Source organism: Prunus avium, chromosome 4 (assembly GCF_965620075.1).
Source record: "Prunus avium chromosome 4, drPruAviu1.hap1.1, whole genome shotgun sequence".
Taxonomy (NCBI): domain Eukaryota; kingdom Viridiplantae; phylum Streptophyta; class Magnoliopsida; order Rosales; family Rosaceae; genus Prunus; species Prunus avium.
The window spans coordinates 24,787,472-24,803,267 of NC_142287.1; the positions used below are offsets into that span (position 1 = coordinate 24,787,472).

Below are 15,796 nucleotides of genomic sequence, written 5' to 3' on the forward strand. Positions count from 1 at the left end.
TGAGGATGGAATGGGGTTAAGGGAGGGGTAGTAGGAAAGAAAAATGCCATATATATGGGGGTGGGTGTGGGTGTGAGGATAAGTGGCAGTTGGCTGAGGTAGAGGGATTCAAACTCGGATGCATAATGAGTAACACATCTGCTCTAGCCAACTTGACTAAGCCCACTTATGCGGCTGAGGTTGTTTTAATTGTTTAAAAGTTGTTACTTTTTAGAAAAAACTTTAGAAATCTCATTTGAACTTATACATTATTTGAATATGAATTTATCACTTCATTCGAGATTTGAGACTTCAAGAGTGCAAAATACCCCTTAAGAGCAATTCCAGCAGCCCCAGGCAAGGGGGGCCTAGGCCCAAAAAAAGGCTTCTAGTGGACAAATGCTGCCAAGGTCGTTGGTGGGCTCCACAAGCCTGGGTTGGTCCTTAGGCAAAACCAACCCTTGCTTTAGCCTGGGTTTGTTGACATCAGCAACAAAAAAAAAAAAAAACAAAATCACTTCCCACACCAAAACTCTATACAAGTTCCTCTCCTCATATCTCATGTGAATAGTGGTTGTTATGACAATGGGTGAAAACACCACAAGCCTTTGCAAGGGCTGCCACTATTCATGTAAATAGTAATAGCACTTGCCTCCCCTTGCCCTCTGCCATGGCAAATGGGTGTAAGTGCTCTAAAAGGGGTCATGAGCAATGAACATACCATTTTTTAGATGAACAGTTGGACCATGTCGGATATAGGTGATAAATTGTGGATTTTGAAAAATTGAGATGGCAACTCTCTTAATTTCTTTTAATGTGACAAATTGTAATTTGTCTTAATTTTCTCTTTTCATGTGACAAATTGAAATTAGTGTATAATTTCATGTGATATTTCTAAAGTATTCTTCATGTTAGATGTTTATGTTTTTAAATTCTCAACCTAGACAATTAATTAGGTTAATTATTATCTAAATATGTAGTCCAAATTCAGAGTATGACAACTTAAGCATATGCTTGCCAATATCAAATCCTTATGTTTTTATACTGCTAGTTGAGAAAATTAACCACGTTAATTCGAATCTTATCTAAATATGCAGTCCACATTCACAATCTAACAAAACAACATAAACATTTGACGTCTCACAAACAAATACCATATATATATATATATATATGAACATATCTACTAATATACATATACTCATATCTTAAATTCTTATGTACACTTCTCTATTATACAGAAAATGAACATTTTTTTTATAAACAAATTACTATATGCACACTATTACGTATTTATGTACTATTATTCAATATGATACACATACTATTCAGGTGCTCCTAAACTATAAGAAAAAAATTAAATTAAGTTTTTTTTTCTTTGCATGAAAATAAATTAAAATTACTGTGTATAAGAATACGGTATATGGCGTATTCATACGTATTCTCTCGGTCCGTATATTGCAAAGTTGCTAGCTTTCTTTATGTTGGTTGGCGGGTTGTTTCCAAGAACCGGCACAAACCCACGAATGAAAATTACAGAGAAGAGAAGGTAAAAGACTATGAAATTAGAACTCAATTATTTAAGAAAAGATAATAAAAAATAAAAACAAAAAACCCACACTTTCTCTTCGATTCCTTTGAAGCTGCCAAAGCCTCTGTGCAGAGGGAGGGAGAGAGAGCGCGCGCGATAAAGATAGGAAGGAAAGAGATCCATGGCTCCAATCCGCAGACATTAGCTTCTCATGCATACCAGTACATATCAAAATCGCATTTTGTCTTAAGGGTGAGTTTCAAATCTCAATCTTTCTGTGAAAAATTACATATAGATTTGAAATTTGGACGAAATTCATCGACCCCTGGTTGAAGCCACTTGTGGGTTGTTTTTATTTCGCTTTCATGTATCGGAATTTTGTCATGGGTGTCCTATAATGTGCAATTATGTTGGGATGTCACTATGGCGAATCCCACTCTACCTAACAAGTGTTGGGAAATTACACCAAATTCAAATACTTTGCTTTGAGTCCAAGACCTTGCACTGCATTGCGCTTTTTCATTTTCATTTATTTGTGTTATCAATTTTTTTTTTTAATTGGTCTGTTAATTGTGGTAAATTTGGGTTCATGTGTTTATTTGTTTCATTTACATGGGCTGATTAGTTTAGTGTTTTCTAATGCAGTTTCAGATTTGGTATTTGAAGCCAATATTTGGATACATAAAAACTCATTTTGGGTGAATTTGGGGTTGTGAATTGGAAGTGGGTGCTGGAAGAAGGTGGAGATATTTGGCTAGAGTTTATGAACCTTCACTGTAGTGTTGTTTAGTGACCTTTGTTTTACCAGCTAAGCGGGCAAGGGGGAAGCAACTTTGCACATGGATATGGCTGATGTAGCAGGTTTGGCAGAGGCTGCAGGATCAAGATTTAGTCAATTGGAGCTGATTGGAAGAGGATCCTTCGGCGATGTGTATAAAGGGTAAGTTCCAGTTTAAAGATGCACAATGTGTAACTTTGCCCGAATGCTTTCTGAAATTCTGAGTTACCATGCATTTTGTTGTCTCCTTGCCTTCTTAAGATGACTTGTTTAGTTTTTTCATGTGTCTAATTGAACAACTTATGCTTATTATAACTGACTTGCAGAAGGTACTTAAAAGTTTTATGCCCAAAATCTGTACATGTAATTTACACTGGGTTTCTGCTATTACTTGTTTCACGCTGTGGCCCTGTCAGATGCTAGCACATGGCTGTGCACAATATACATAATTGTCTTATACATACCCTGGTTATTCGATATCTGTATCCTGATTGAATATGGTGAAAAGTTGTTTATAGTATGCAAAGTTTACTTTAATTTGTTTTGTCATTGTGGTTGGGGTGGGTTCAGCATACTTCGGAGATTGATTGCATACAGAGATGGTGACCTCTGATCCCTTTTCTGACTTGCAGGTTTGATAAGGAGCTTAATAAAGAAGTTGCAATAAAAGTAATCGATTTGGAAGAGTCGTAAGTATATGGATTTGAATCTATTCATATGTGATGTTTTGTCCTGTGCTTTTCAATGTTCTATGTTTGTTGCTTTGAACTACATGGGATGAATTCCAGTCTATTGCCATAATAGTAGCTTTTCTTTCTTCCTTCATTACTTTTAGTGGGCAAAATTTGAAGACATGATAAACTAAAAAATTACATAAAGCACACAAAACTTCCCAGCGTTGTGTTAATAAATATATTATTAGGGAAGGCAAAAAGGAATGTTGATTTGAACTGAAAAAAAAGAAAGTTAATTCTTTTGTTACATGAAGACCAAGTAGTTATAGCCTGAGCACTTGAAACTGCCTGACTCAGCTGTGACATGGGAGTGTATTTACTTAGATATTAAGTTGCGCATGATGTGACATTTGGTCATGTAGTGTGAATGAATGAACTAGCATTCTGGGACCATTTTACTGACTGAAGATGACACTGGATTTTCAGATCACCAACCTTCTGAATGCTGCATTGTCATGCATGACTGTACATTTGTAAATGGTCGCTGCTGCTTAATTACTAACTTAATTAAATGAAGTCATTCTGCCTGTGTTCATGCTAATGGCCCTCATTAATTACTTGGTTTATTTCATTGCTTTGCTTGTGGTTTATTTATTTATTTATAAGAGAAACAGAATTTTTCTGCGTGGTTATTACTAATCAATCTCCTTGGAGCATAGAGTTTGCTTCTCCTATCTATTCGCTTTTCATCAAGCTGTGCAACTAATCTTAAGTTTTCTTTTACTTATTGTTTTCTGCAGAGAGGATGAGATTGAGGACATTCAGAAGGTACTACCTCATATTCTTGATAGCTAGTATATTGTCATTATGATTAGCCAAAGATTAGATTGCTGATTTAGCTTATCTGTGTTCCAGGAAATTTCAGTTTTGTCACAATGTCGATCTCCTTATATTACAGAGTACTATGGTTCCTATCTCAACCAGACAAAACTATGGATAATAATGGAATACATGGCCGGTGGCTCTGTTGCTGACCTAGTATGTTACTTCTGTTGTTTATACATAGTCAATGTGTTCAATGAAACTGTTTTCACATAAAGGCTTGTGGAGCATCATAGTTCCTCTACAAAATGATGAGATTTTGGGTGCTATGTAATTAGCTGTTAATAAATTATCTTTGGAAAGTTGCCATTAATGAAGATATTAACGTGGCATCACAGCTTGCTTGTAGGTCTGTAAATCGGCTCAGTTCAGCTCAAATTCATAGTGAGCTTAGCTCGTCTTTGGCTCATTTGATCTTGGCTCATTAAAAAAAAAAAAGATTCAGGCCAAGCTCAACTTGTTTAAGTAACAAGTGAAGCCTGACTTCAAAATGTTCAGCTCTTATTTATTACGAGATAGCTAGAGTTTGGACCAGCTTTGCTCATTTGCTTAAGCTTGACTCGAAAATCTTATATCTGTTATCTTTGTAACTAATATACCAATGTATCATGTATGTTTGTGTTTTATGTTTGAAGTGTAGGTTTGGAAAGTACACTTTCAAATATTTTATTCTTAAGATGGAGATTCTGTTGCTGTATTCTCTTTCTCCCTAATTGCAAGAAGTTATTTCTTGTCACTTATCATAATCTGTTAAATATGCAAGTGAGGTTTCCTTCTAGATATACTTTGTCATCTTCACAATTTTGACACACTATGGTGTCAATAGATGGAAATTTCTTAACAGTGAATTGCTAGATTAGTGCTTTAGCTGTCCATTTAATATTGTAAATTTGTTGTCATATTTATGTACATGTGGTGTTGATACACTGTGCTAAAAATCACACGCACACATATGCACATATCTTTTTGTGTGTGTGCATCTATCATGCATTCATCCAGAATGCTCAGACAATTTGTGTTTATGCAGCTCCAATCAGGTCCTCCGCTAGATGAAATGTCAATGGCCTGTATTCTTCGTGACTTGCTGCATGCAATTGAATATTTACATAATGAAGGAAAAATTCACAGAGATATTAAAGGTTTTCTCTCCTTAATTTCTACGTAATTATATCTGCTTATGACAGAATCGTTTGTAATATTTGGTATTCTGTGCTTGAAATTGCCTTCTTTTTCTTCTCATTTTTCAGCTTCATGTAAGTATTATTAGTTTCACCTTGCTTCTTCTAGCTCTTGTTTTGACGACAACTTTATAAATTTTGCAGCGGCAAACATTTTATTGACAGAGAACGGTGATGTTAAGGTATATTTTCATGGTAAAAAAGTCTTTAATTTGTATAGAGGATTAACTAAGTAGAAGTAAGATATGCATTGAAGGGTGGTGTTAAATTTATTAGCCTTTGGTCTTCCAAGTTACGTTTGTGACTTGTAACAGGTGGCAGATTTTGGTGTTTCCGCACAACTTACAAGGACGATATCAAGGAGGAAGGTACCATATTTTAACTTGAATTCATTTGCTTTATTGTTGATCAGATCAGATCACATGAATCACTACTTAGGGTATGCACTTTTGTAGTTATTATTTACTTGAACTTAGAATAGTGTTACTGTGCGCTCACTGTATGTCTAGTAAATTTACCATTTTCGCACTGGTAAATGAGTGCTTTATTGTAAATTGGGGTTTCCCTGCTATTTCCTTTTTGTTGTTGTTTTTCTCTCTCTTTTTTTTTGGTTTTTTTTTTTGGGGGGTGGGGGGTGGCTCATGCGTTTCCTAATTTACTACTTGTGTTTACACAATAATTTGATAATATGGAATGTTAGTTTCCAATTACGTGTAAGAAATATCTTAAATGTTGTACGCTAGCTAGAATGCACTAATTTTTTTTAACAATTCCAGACATTTGTAGGAACACCATTCTGGATGGCTCCAGAAGTAATCCAGAATTCTGAAGGATACAATGAGAAGGTATCTATTGAAGACCTCATTCTTACTCACACTGAGCCTTGATCGTTCACTCACTTGGACCCTTTGCATATGCAGGCAGATATCTGGTCTCTGGGAATCACTGCTATTGAGATGGCGAAAGGGGAACCGCCACTTGCTGATCTACACCCGATGAGAGTTCTTTTCATTATACCTCGAGAAAATCCACCTCAGGTTCTTTCAGTATACTCTAATGTCACACCGATCCATTCATCTTGAATGATTTATAAAAATGAAATGCTTCTTAGCCATATGGAGATGTTACTCACAATATAAAAGAATCATTTTTGTGTTTGTTGTGCAGTTGGATGAGCATTTTTCTCGACCAATGAAAGAATTTGTTTCACTTTGTCTAAAGAAGGTACCTGCTGAGGTAAGTATTTACACAATCAGAATATCCCACTCAATTTTCCATCGTATACTGCCGTTTTGCGTTTAATTGATTTGAAGGTGAAAATTCATTAGAAACTAAAAAGTTAAAAGATTCCCAACATATCATAGGATTCCCTTTCTTGAAAAGGGAACACTTTTCCAAACCCAGAAAATAGATCATCGTGGTTGCCACAAGATGTATAGGAAAATCCAGGAATTTTCCCCTTTTCAAACTGAGTATGGAATAGCCATTAGCCACATGATGACCTGCATAAATTGATACTAAAGGCAGTCGTCAGCTACAAACATATATAATACATTGTTGGAATTTGGAAATGAGAGGTTGTTGAAGTTCAGGACAGTATTTACTTGTTTAATGTGATCTCCAAATGATTCTTGTCATGTGTTTGTGGTTTTTAAAGGTATTGCTTTTCCCCAAAATTACAATGAAAGAATGAGGGAGAGAGAAAGAGAGTTGGCAGTCATATTGGTTGTAATCTATTAGTTTGGAGTCCAGAATATTGCTTGCATCAGTTTTTGTAAAACTTTAGCCCGAGTCACTATTGCATGAATTGCTTTATTTCTGTTTGTTGCATTTCAAATCTATGCTGATGTGAATTAAATCAGGTGGCAATATGGCCTTCCACTATCTTGATTAATGAATTCTGCAAGTTTTCTATTATTATAATTTTCTGTTTGTTCTTTTTTTTCCTTTAATCTCAGCGTGCAAGTGCCAAGGAACTACTAAAGCACCGTTTTATCAGGACTGCTAGAAAGAGTCCAAGGCTTATGGAGAGAATAAGGTGCCAAATATTGATGTTATGCCTTTCACAAGTTTCTTTCTAGAGAGCATCTGCAGCACAATGATGCTCACCTGTTCTGCCTGCCACAGATATGAGGCATAAGAGAACTTTAAACATACATAACTGCACTGCAACTTGCAGTTTAGTTTAATTTTCTGGCATTCATTTGTCAATGTGGTTTGATTTGGAATACATGCTAATTCTTACACAGTTTAGTTAAGATGCCCTGCTTTTTGTTATCTTACAGAGAACGTCCAAAATACCATATAAAGGAAGATGGTGACACCATTAAAAATGGTCCTGCAGCTAGAGGGGAGATATCTGATACCGTGAAAGTGACAAGAAATTTAAGAGATGAAACTGTTCGAGCTAGGTGGGTTAGAAATTGCTGATCACTGGTGCTTTGCTGGTTGTGTGGTTTAACTCTTGTTTTAATTTGCAGTGACCAGGGTAAGACTGTGAAAAATGCTGGATGGGATTTCAGCATTGGATCACAGGGTACAGGTACTGTTAGAAGTGCTCCAATACTTAAACCACCTCAGGCAAGAGAAAAAAGGCTGGAAATCCCTGGAAGAGAGAGTAGTAACCAACGGTTCTCGGCATCTGGGAATGCACTTCATGAATCACGCGAAGATTATTTGTTGAAAGATGGTAGAGATTCATATGGTGATGAACTCCTGGAGTCTAACCCTGAAGATGTAAGTCTCCCACCTCCGATCGTTTTCTCTGTCACACACATATTTGTTACAATTTGCATCTGGTTACGACCTTGTAGAAATTTCCATATAATTAATGGGCTATACAAAGTTGAGAAAATATTGGTAACGGTGTCCTCAATATTTGTGATTTTACTGATCTCTTATCTGTATAATTAGTTAAGGTTTTCTGTGGAAGCATGCCTAGTAGTTCCTAGTTTCTGTCATTCCTGGCAAAGATGCAGTTTCTGCACTATGGCTGTTGTATTCCAGTGCAATTGTGAATACTTCAAGGATTTGGGGTTTTGGTTCGTGGGATGATATTGGGGTGTGAATATCAACTATTTGTTTAGAAGTTGGCCATTACTTAATTTTCACTCCTGATTTCCGTCTGCTTTTACTGGGCTAGGCCAATTTTTCGAACACTGATTTTTCATTTACTGACCCAAGTTGGAGTTCATGACCGTTTGCACCATTTTTACATTACCGTATATTGTTTAGCAATTTGAGTTGTATTTCCAGGAAGAATTGACTGTGAGTGGGTCAGGAACTGTTGTTATACGAACTCCCAAAGGATCTCAGTCATCTTCTCAGTTTCGTGATCAAAACTCTCTGGTAATAATATGTACAGTTAGGACAAGAATAGGAAGTATTGGAGTTCAAACTTTTTGTACTGAGATACCCGTTTATTTTACTACCTCCTTTTGCTTTGTAGCCTAGCAGCACATACGCATCTTATGAAGATGCTTCTTCCAGCGGAACGGTTGTTTTTCGTGGTCAACATGATGATTCTGATTCTCCTCGAACGCCAAAATCCAGGCTGGGAATTCAAGAGAAAACTTCAACTGCCTCAACTGAAGACAGTGCCATTAATCTTGCAGAGGTGGCTTTTTGCTCTATGTAATATTTCAATTGATACCAGTTAATCTAATTGGTCAATTAAATTTCACAAATTACAGTAGTGCTAGTGAACGTCTTCAGGTATTATAGAATTCAGTTCATGTCAGAGTAATTGCAAAAAGCTGCTGATCTGTTAACAATTGATTTGACATTCATGTATCACCAAATAGATCAATTTAAAACAGATGTAATATTCTTCAGTTACATTTTGTACCTAAATTTGAAAATTTTATTCCTTTCAATACTCTTTTAGTTAATTGTAGAATTCATTGTTTTCCCAGATCAGATCTACTCTTAGGATTTTCATCTCCCTAATTTTACTGGTTTCTCTCCGGAATTTCTTAGGTCATTGTCAAATTTTAGATTGAACAGAAAAACAAAAAAACAAAAACGTAATTCTGACATTCTCTTGGCTTCAATAGTCCCAGAGTGTTTCATTGACGAGGCTTCTTAACAATGTTTATGTAGGCAAAGGCTGCAATTCAAGGAGGGAGGAAAGGAAATGCTAAAGATAGGTCTGCGCTTAACAAGATCAACTACGATGCGCACGATAGAAGAGGGCAGATGACAAATAGCTCTGATTCTTCCAGGTATATCTACTGGGGAAAATGTTGCTAGTACTTGTAATCTTTACACACCTGCACCTACACATGCATGCACATGTGAGATAGGATTGAAAATTTCTAATTTGTGGAGGAACTCCTCTTTCCCTCAGACAATCTCATGAATACATTGATGCACCAAAAGTATTTCCAAGATCATCCCAAGCAAGTGATGATGAAGAAAGTGCAAAAGTTATAGCACAATCTAAGGCATTATCAATATTGCTTATCCCTTCCTTAAAAGAGGTGAGCATCCAGATAAGTTGTAGACTTCTTGTCATCCATATGGTGTCAAGGGGTAACTTTGCCTATTAGTTTGAAATTTTAATTTCACTCTGTTAGATTCTCTAGAGTTTCTTCTACTCGTTCTAAATTGTCTAGAAAAAAAAAATACCTTCAAGAACTGCAGATACAAGTTTTTAAAGACATAAAGCAGTATTGTTGTTTTCTTCTCTCTCTTTCTCTCTATCTTTTTCTTGCTAAGGAACTCATTGTTGCCAAAAATTGCGGGTTTTTCTTAGTTAGAAGCCTGGTGCTGCAAAAGCACACCTATTATATGTCCACGTGTGAGTACTTTGGAAGATATAGATTGCTTGTTCTAGGCATACGTTTAAGATGCAAGTTATTTTAACTATGTTAGCATCAGTAAAACAATAATATTTAGATTTGGTGTATATGGTTTCAAGTTTCAACCCTACTGTATTTTACGTCATGTATGCATACATATCAAATGAATTCATTGTACGCATAGTTTCAATCCCTGTGATTTACTTTTCTTTTTCTTGTGTACATGTAGACAATTGCTGATGATTCAGAAGGGTCTGCTGTGCGTTCAGTTGCAAATTCGCTTGCAAAGTTGGAGAGCTTGAAGCCGGGATCTTCTGAAGTTTTTGTCAGCAAATTGCTTCAGCGATTAGCAAGGTTTCACAAATCCTATCTTTTTCATATTGGTCCTAATCTTTCTCACCAGTTAAAATGGTGGCGTGTAGTCTATAGGACTCATAGAAGAAAATCTTTGCAGTTCAAATAGTTCAAAGGAATCTTCATTGAAAGATCTGCAGGAGCTGGCTGCTCGCATTTTCACTAAAGGCAAGACAGCTTCTGAAGAAACGCAGAACACAAAGGCAGAAGACAAGAAAAGGCAGCAGAACAAGGAATTTCAATCCAACGCAAACATAAGCCCACTTGCAAGATTTTTGCTCTCAAGGTTAGTCAAGTTGTTTCTTTAACATAGTAATTTATCTTGATTTAGAAGGTAGGCAATTTTTGTATTCCAGACTAATTTCTCACAATTCACAATTCAAGCTATTTCCAATGACAAAAATACCAAAATTTGAAATCTATCTGCAATTATCAAAACATACTTTGCTGTTTTTTACCTTTCTCTTTTGAGCTTGACCATTTGTTTTTTTTAATCTTGTCAGATACCGACTGTAACTGATTGTAATGTAAACAAGAAACAAAAACTAAAAGATTTTAGTTTCTAAAGGGGTACTAAAACTCTGAAAGTTGCTTCATACGATTTCTGTCGAAAGGATTGAATGATCATTTAGATAAGAAGTTTTCATCAGCATTCCCAGATTTCATCATTTAAAAAGAAACCTATATGGCAAGAGAACCATATAAAAAGTGATAGTAGTGATGCATTCAGTTCAGGGAACTAAAAGAGATACAGGCAAGAAATTAAGATGGGACAAAGAAAACAACTCAAAGAGAGTAAGAATTGAAAAATATGGAGATCAAGTCCTCTGAGTTGAGATATCTTTGTCAGTTAAATTACTTTTCCTCTCTTTTAGGAAGAGGGAACTGCTTTCTCCCAAATTTTTGTTCAATACAACTATCTAATGTATTTTTCGTCTAATGCTTGTGATGCAGATGGCAAGGCCAAGTTTCACGCGATCTCAATCCGGCTTGAAAGAGGTTCAAGTAGTGATTGGATATTTGTTTTGTAGTGTGATTCCTGTCTATGCATTTATCTCCTCATTTGATGATGTACATATCATTGTAAGAAATTGTGTTTTTTCATCTTTTATGATTATTTTTTAATTTAACAATTTTGTTTGCAAGTAGCAGCATTGAGTATAATCGATTAGGGTTTGCTAATTTAAAGATTATCATTTGTAATATTTTCCAAAATTGGTTATATTTATTAATAATCATATTTTTGCTTGTGAAATCCAACAATGCTATTTGTTTGTTTTGCTTCCATTCCTTTTCTGATAATTCAGTTTAGTGAGGCAGAAACTATCACTGTACTGGAACAGTGCTAAATCAGATGGGTTCATATGAAGTTAATTTTTCAATCAATGTATGTAATTATTTAATCAAACGAATAATAATTTAATTTAATTTCAAATAACATAAAAGCAAAATGGCTTTCACATTTTATGACGGTCCCCTCTGAACGCCAATGACCTTACAATATAAAAGCATTATCCTTCAATTTATTCTTTATATTTTTAATTAAATAAGATTGCATTTAATTAAGATTTGGGGTTGAGAGGGAACAGGCACAAACGAGACATGTTCCCAATATCTACTTCTGGAAAAAAATAAAATAAAAAAATAAAATCAGATACATATCTTCAAAATTCAGATTTACTGTCAAAACTAAAAACATAAAAGAAAATTTGAATTTGCAAATTAAAAAAATTCAGCACTTCAAAAACAATAAACTCATTATATCATTAAAATAAAGTAGTTACATTATGTACTGAAAACACTATTATATAAGCATACAACTATCACTGCATCATTTCCTGGAGTGTTCAGTGTGTAGACAAAACACTAGTCATCTGCTTTGAGACGATGGGGAGGTCAGCCAAGAAATCACAGATGAGGGAATTATATGCCTTTTTTTTTTCTGTTTTCCCTGCTTCATGGTTGTTCAGGACAGGAGTTGGAGACGTGATGGGATCAAAGTTGATATGGCTCATGAGTATTTGACTACCTTGGGGTGTTAACTGTTTGCATAAAAAAATCCCATTGCTCTCTTGCAGCAAAAACTCCTAAAGCTAGAGTTAAGCAAAACTTTCACTTATATTGCTAAACACCTGCTATTTTGATCTGCCACGAGGAGTTTGCTTTGCACGAGCCAGCTTCCGAAATCCAGCATGCAGAATCATGCCTACAATAGGTTCAAATCCTTAGAAGATCCCATACACAAGGGATGTCTAGAAATACAAGTAGAATGTATTTCTTGACAGCCGAAAAGCAGTATAAATAGACAAATTTAGCTCAAAAGAAAAAAGGAATCAATTTATTTCAAGAAGTTTAAGCATTTTATCCAAACTCACTTTTCTCCTGAATTTCAGATAACTATAGAACTTCTCAAGAGTACGGGTTAAATCATACAATGTAAGGACTTTTGTTTAATGAATTTTTGTGATTTTGATACACAACACAAAACTTATTTTGTAAGTTTTCGTTATTGGAATAATAATTTTTATTTTCCCGGGGGTGGGGGGGGGGGGGGGGGGGGGGGTTGGCGGAGAGAAATCCTAAATAACTTAGGAATTGTGCATAAGCCTTCTCAATATGAGAGAATATGCGAAGTATATCCAAAACTCACCTGCATAACTGACACCAAGAGCATAGAAGAGAGCCATTTGAACATTCGAGCATATCAGGATAACAGCAGCTACTGCAAAGATGAAGTCCAATCAACGTTACAAGAGCAAATCCAGTGATTATATTGCATCAGAATGAACAGCAAAAACTAAAAAAAGTTTGGCTTATCTCCACTCAGGAGCTCCAGCTTACAGCTTACATTTCATAGACCATTAGAACTCCAAGCAGATTAATCATTCAAACCAGAGTATTAACCTCTTTCAGTTTTCATACTAAACTAATGATATGTGATTCCTATTCCATTTAAGAGTTCCCCAAATTAAAGAACACCAAGATATATATTGTAGTTGCTCACAAGTACATCAGCTTAAGTTCAACAAATAACATACAGCACAAAAGTTGGATGGAGATTTCGCCATTTTGCATTGTCTATGTTGTTACTATGTGCAAAATACAGGATGATAAGATCCAAATACCATTTATAGGGGTAAAAAATAAATTATCTAGAAAAACTCAGAATTTGTATCTTTGACTGAGCTCCATATGAAACAAGCTCAACCATTACTTCTATCAGAAAATTACTGAAAATATTTCTATAGTTCAAACAAAATAAGGGTGGAGGATGAATCAGATGGATATCTAATGTACAAGAGAATACTAGGTATACAGAAAATGTACAAGAGAATACTGCTACAGCCCAAACACAGAGTTGATTACTCACCACATTGAGCAACACGAATTAAGCACTCCCGAATTATTGGGTATCGATCCAATCCCCACCTTTCACTACAGAACTTAAAAACATCCCATAGTGCCAAACAAGATATCAATCCAACAAGAGCCAGGGGCATCTGATATCTGTAATAATATATTTAAAAAAACACAAAAACAATATCAAATAAGATGAGGAAATAAAAACCTTATAAACTATCAAACCCAAACCACACACCCCCAAAGAGGAAATGCTAAAGAGTACCGACACAGGGAAGAGCGACCAAATAGTTTCTTCTATTTTACAGGACACTGAATAAGACCAGACACCATAGAGGACACAATTAAGCCTATGCCGCCCTCTCACATAAAGGTAAATTGTTGAAAGGAGGCGCACTTGTGGCTTTACTTTTCGTCTCCACTTAACTAGAGAGAAGTGCATTCAGATAGGAGTAAATGCATTCGTTAGCAGGACCTCCTTACAACCTAAACCCCTCAAACCATTCCATGTAGCATATGATTTCTTGAATTTTTATGAATCGCAGCCCCAACCTTTCAACATTGGCAAGACCGAAAATACGTACTCAAGTTATTTAGGCCAAGGAAAAGATATCACAATTTGGAAATTTGACTATTAGATTATTGTCCACTATAGGTCTACCAGACAAATAAGCTTACCAGCCAGCTGATTTAAAATCACAGTATTTATCACACTGTGAAAGGCAAAGTGCAATAAGATACAAAAGGTGTCCAAATTTTCAACTTCCTTACAGTTGCTGAAGTTCTTGCAACAACTAAAATGGAGAGGCACTTTCCAAACTTCCAACTAGAATCCTTAAAATTAAGAACAAGGTATTGATATCAAACCAGGACAGAAAGAAAAACAGCAAAGCCGAGAACATTTACCTTCGTTTCCACAAAACTGCTTGTTTTTATTTTGCACCCTCTTTTGTTGTTTTTCTATTCTATCCTTTTCTTTTATTCAACAACAAACCAAAATCCAATTCTGAAAACTCACCCAACACTCATGAGCCAAAGATAAAGATAAAGAAAGCCATATCATTTGGGAGCTGAATTCCCCCTGAATTCCTAAATTTCCATACAACACAACAGTAATATAAAAAGAACCCAGTTCCCGAAAACAAAAACACCAATCCCATGGCATCTGGAGCCCAATTACCCCCAAGACTTGCTCTTTTTGACCGCTCAGAAATCCCCTAACATCCCTTAATATAAACAGAATACAATTCTCAAAACTGACCCAAGAACCACAAACCATTGAGAAAAGAGAAAGAGAAAGAGAACATACAAAGAGCAAGCAAAGAAGAGCACAAACAAAGTAGCATAATTTCTGGCATAGCGCTTGACATTCTCTTGGACCCTCATGCGAGCCTGAGAAACAGACAGGGGGAAGGAGTAGGAGTCAGAAGACCCAATAAAGATAGTGGTCCAAGGAGGCGTTTGGGCAGCAAGGTCGTCATTGGTGAGCTTGGAGAAGGGGTTGATGGTGAAGAGAGAGAGGAGGGTGAATATGCGAGAGAAGAGGGAGATGAAGAAGCCGTTTGTGATTGAACTTGCGTCTGTGGTTGTGGTTGTGGAGGTGGTGATGGCAGTAGAGGTATGCTGGTCAATGATTTCTGGATAGCCATTTTCGCGGAGCCATGACTCGAAGAAGGGGTCTGGGACGCTGAGAGATAATGGGTTGGAGGTGAATACCATGGTCCTGCAACTTTCTCTCTTCACTTTCTTTTGGTTTGGCTCTGGATTTTGGGATGTTTCTTGTTGTTTCCTTGAAAACATAAATTTGTCTTCTTTTCATCTTTTTTTTTTCTTTTTTTCTTTTCTCTCAAGAATTATATTTACTCATATATTTTGGTGCAGTGTGCAAGTGGTGCATACAAAGAGAATGTGATGTGACACAATTTTGTATCGCATCAAAGAAAAAACATATAATGTAACCCAAAAAGAACCTACTAATTTCTTGTGTGGTAATAGTTTTGTCCTCAATTATGGATGAAGTGTAAGTTTAAATATTTTGTTATAACCAATATTTTCACTAAATTCATCGTGGTACAATTAGATGACTACTTTATTTTCAATTTGATTGATTTTGTGTGCGTACAATATTTGAAATAAATAATTTGGATCATACTTACATAGATGTGTATTAAAATTAGGCGAATTTTTTTATATATAGAAATTATGCGACTGCGTTCATAATTTAATCAAAAAAGTCATTAGTTATAAAAGGCCAATAC

At 35.7% G+C, this 15,796-nt stretch overlaps 2 protein-coding genes across 3 annotated transcripts; one reads left to right on the forward strand and one right to left on the reverse strand.

The window, feature by feature from the left end:
* Window positions 1-1,499: 1,499 nt before the first annotated feature.
* On the forward strand, window positions 1,500-11,433 carry LOC110763266 (Protein kinase superfamily protein). The gene is made up of 21 exons (XM_021966016.2): window positions 1,500-1,762; window positions 2,156-2,450; window positions 2,921-2,977; window positions 3,763-3,790; window positions 3,878-4,000; window positions 4,872-4,983; window positions 5,167-5,204; window positions 5,337-5,390; window positions 5,799-5,867; window positions 5,943-6,059; window positions 6,190-6,258; window positions 6,981-7,060; window positions 7,308-7,433; window positions 7,503-7,758; window positions 8,278-8,370; window positions 8,471-8,638; window positions 9,124-9,245; window positions 9,371-9,503; window positions 10,054-10,178; window positions 10,279-10,464; window positions 11,133-11,433. The coding sequence occupies exons 2-21, from the start codon at window positions 2,350-2,352 to the stop codon at window positions 11,170-11,172; spliced, it is 2,097 nt and encodes a 698-aa protein (XP_021821708.1). The 5' UTR covers window positions 1,500-1,762; window positions 2,156-2,349; the 3' UTR covers window positions 11,173-11,433.
* A 484-nt stretch (window positions 11,434-11,917) lies between these two features.
* On the reverse strand, window positions 11,918-15,358 carry PRA1.H (prenylated RAB acceptor 1.H). Of its 2 annotated transcripts, XM_021966025.2 has the most exons (5): window positions 14,848-15,358; window positions 13,549-13,685; window positions 12,829-12,900; window positions 12,311-12,384; window positions 11,918-12,220 (listed from the first exon to the last, which is right to left on the reverse strand). In XM_021966025.2, the coding sequence occupies exons 1-4, from the start codon at window positions 15,336-15,338 to the stop codon at window positions 12,314-12,316; spliced, it is 771 nt and encodes a 256-aa protein (XP_021821717.1). In that variant the 5' UTR covers window positions 15,339-15,358; the 3' UTR covers window positions 11,918-12,220; window positions 12,311-12,313. The 2 variants fall into 2 exon arrangements, with proteins under 2 accessions (XP_021821717.1, XP_021821716.1); XM_021966024.2 differs by having other exon boundaries at window positions 11,918-12,384.
* Window positions 15,359-15,796: the final 438 nt, after the last annotated feature.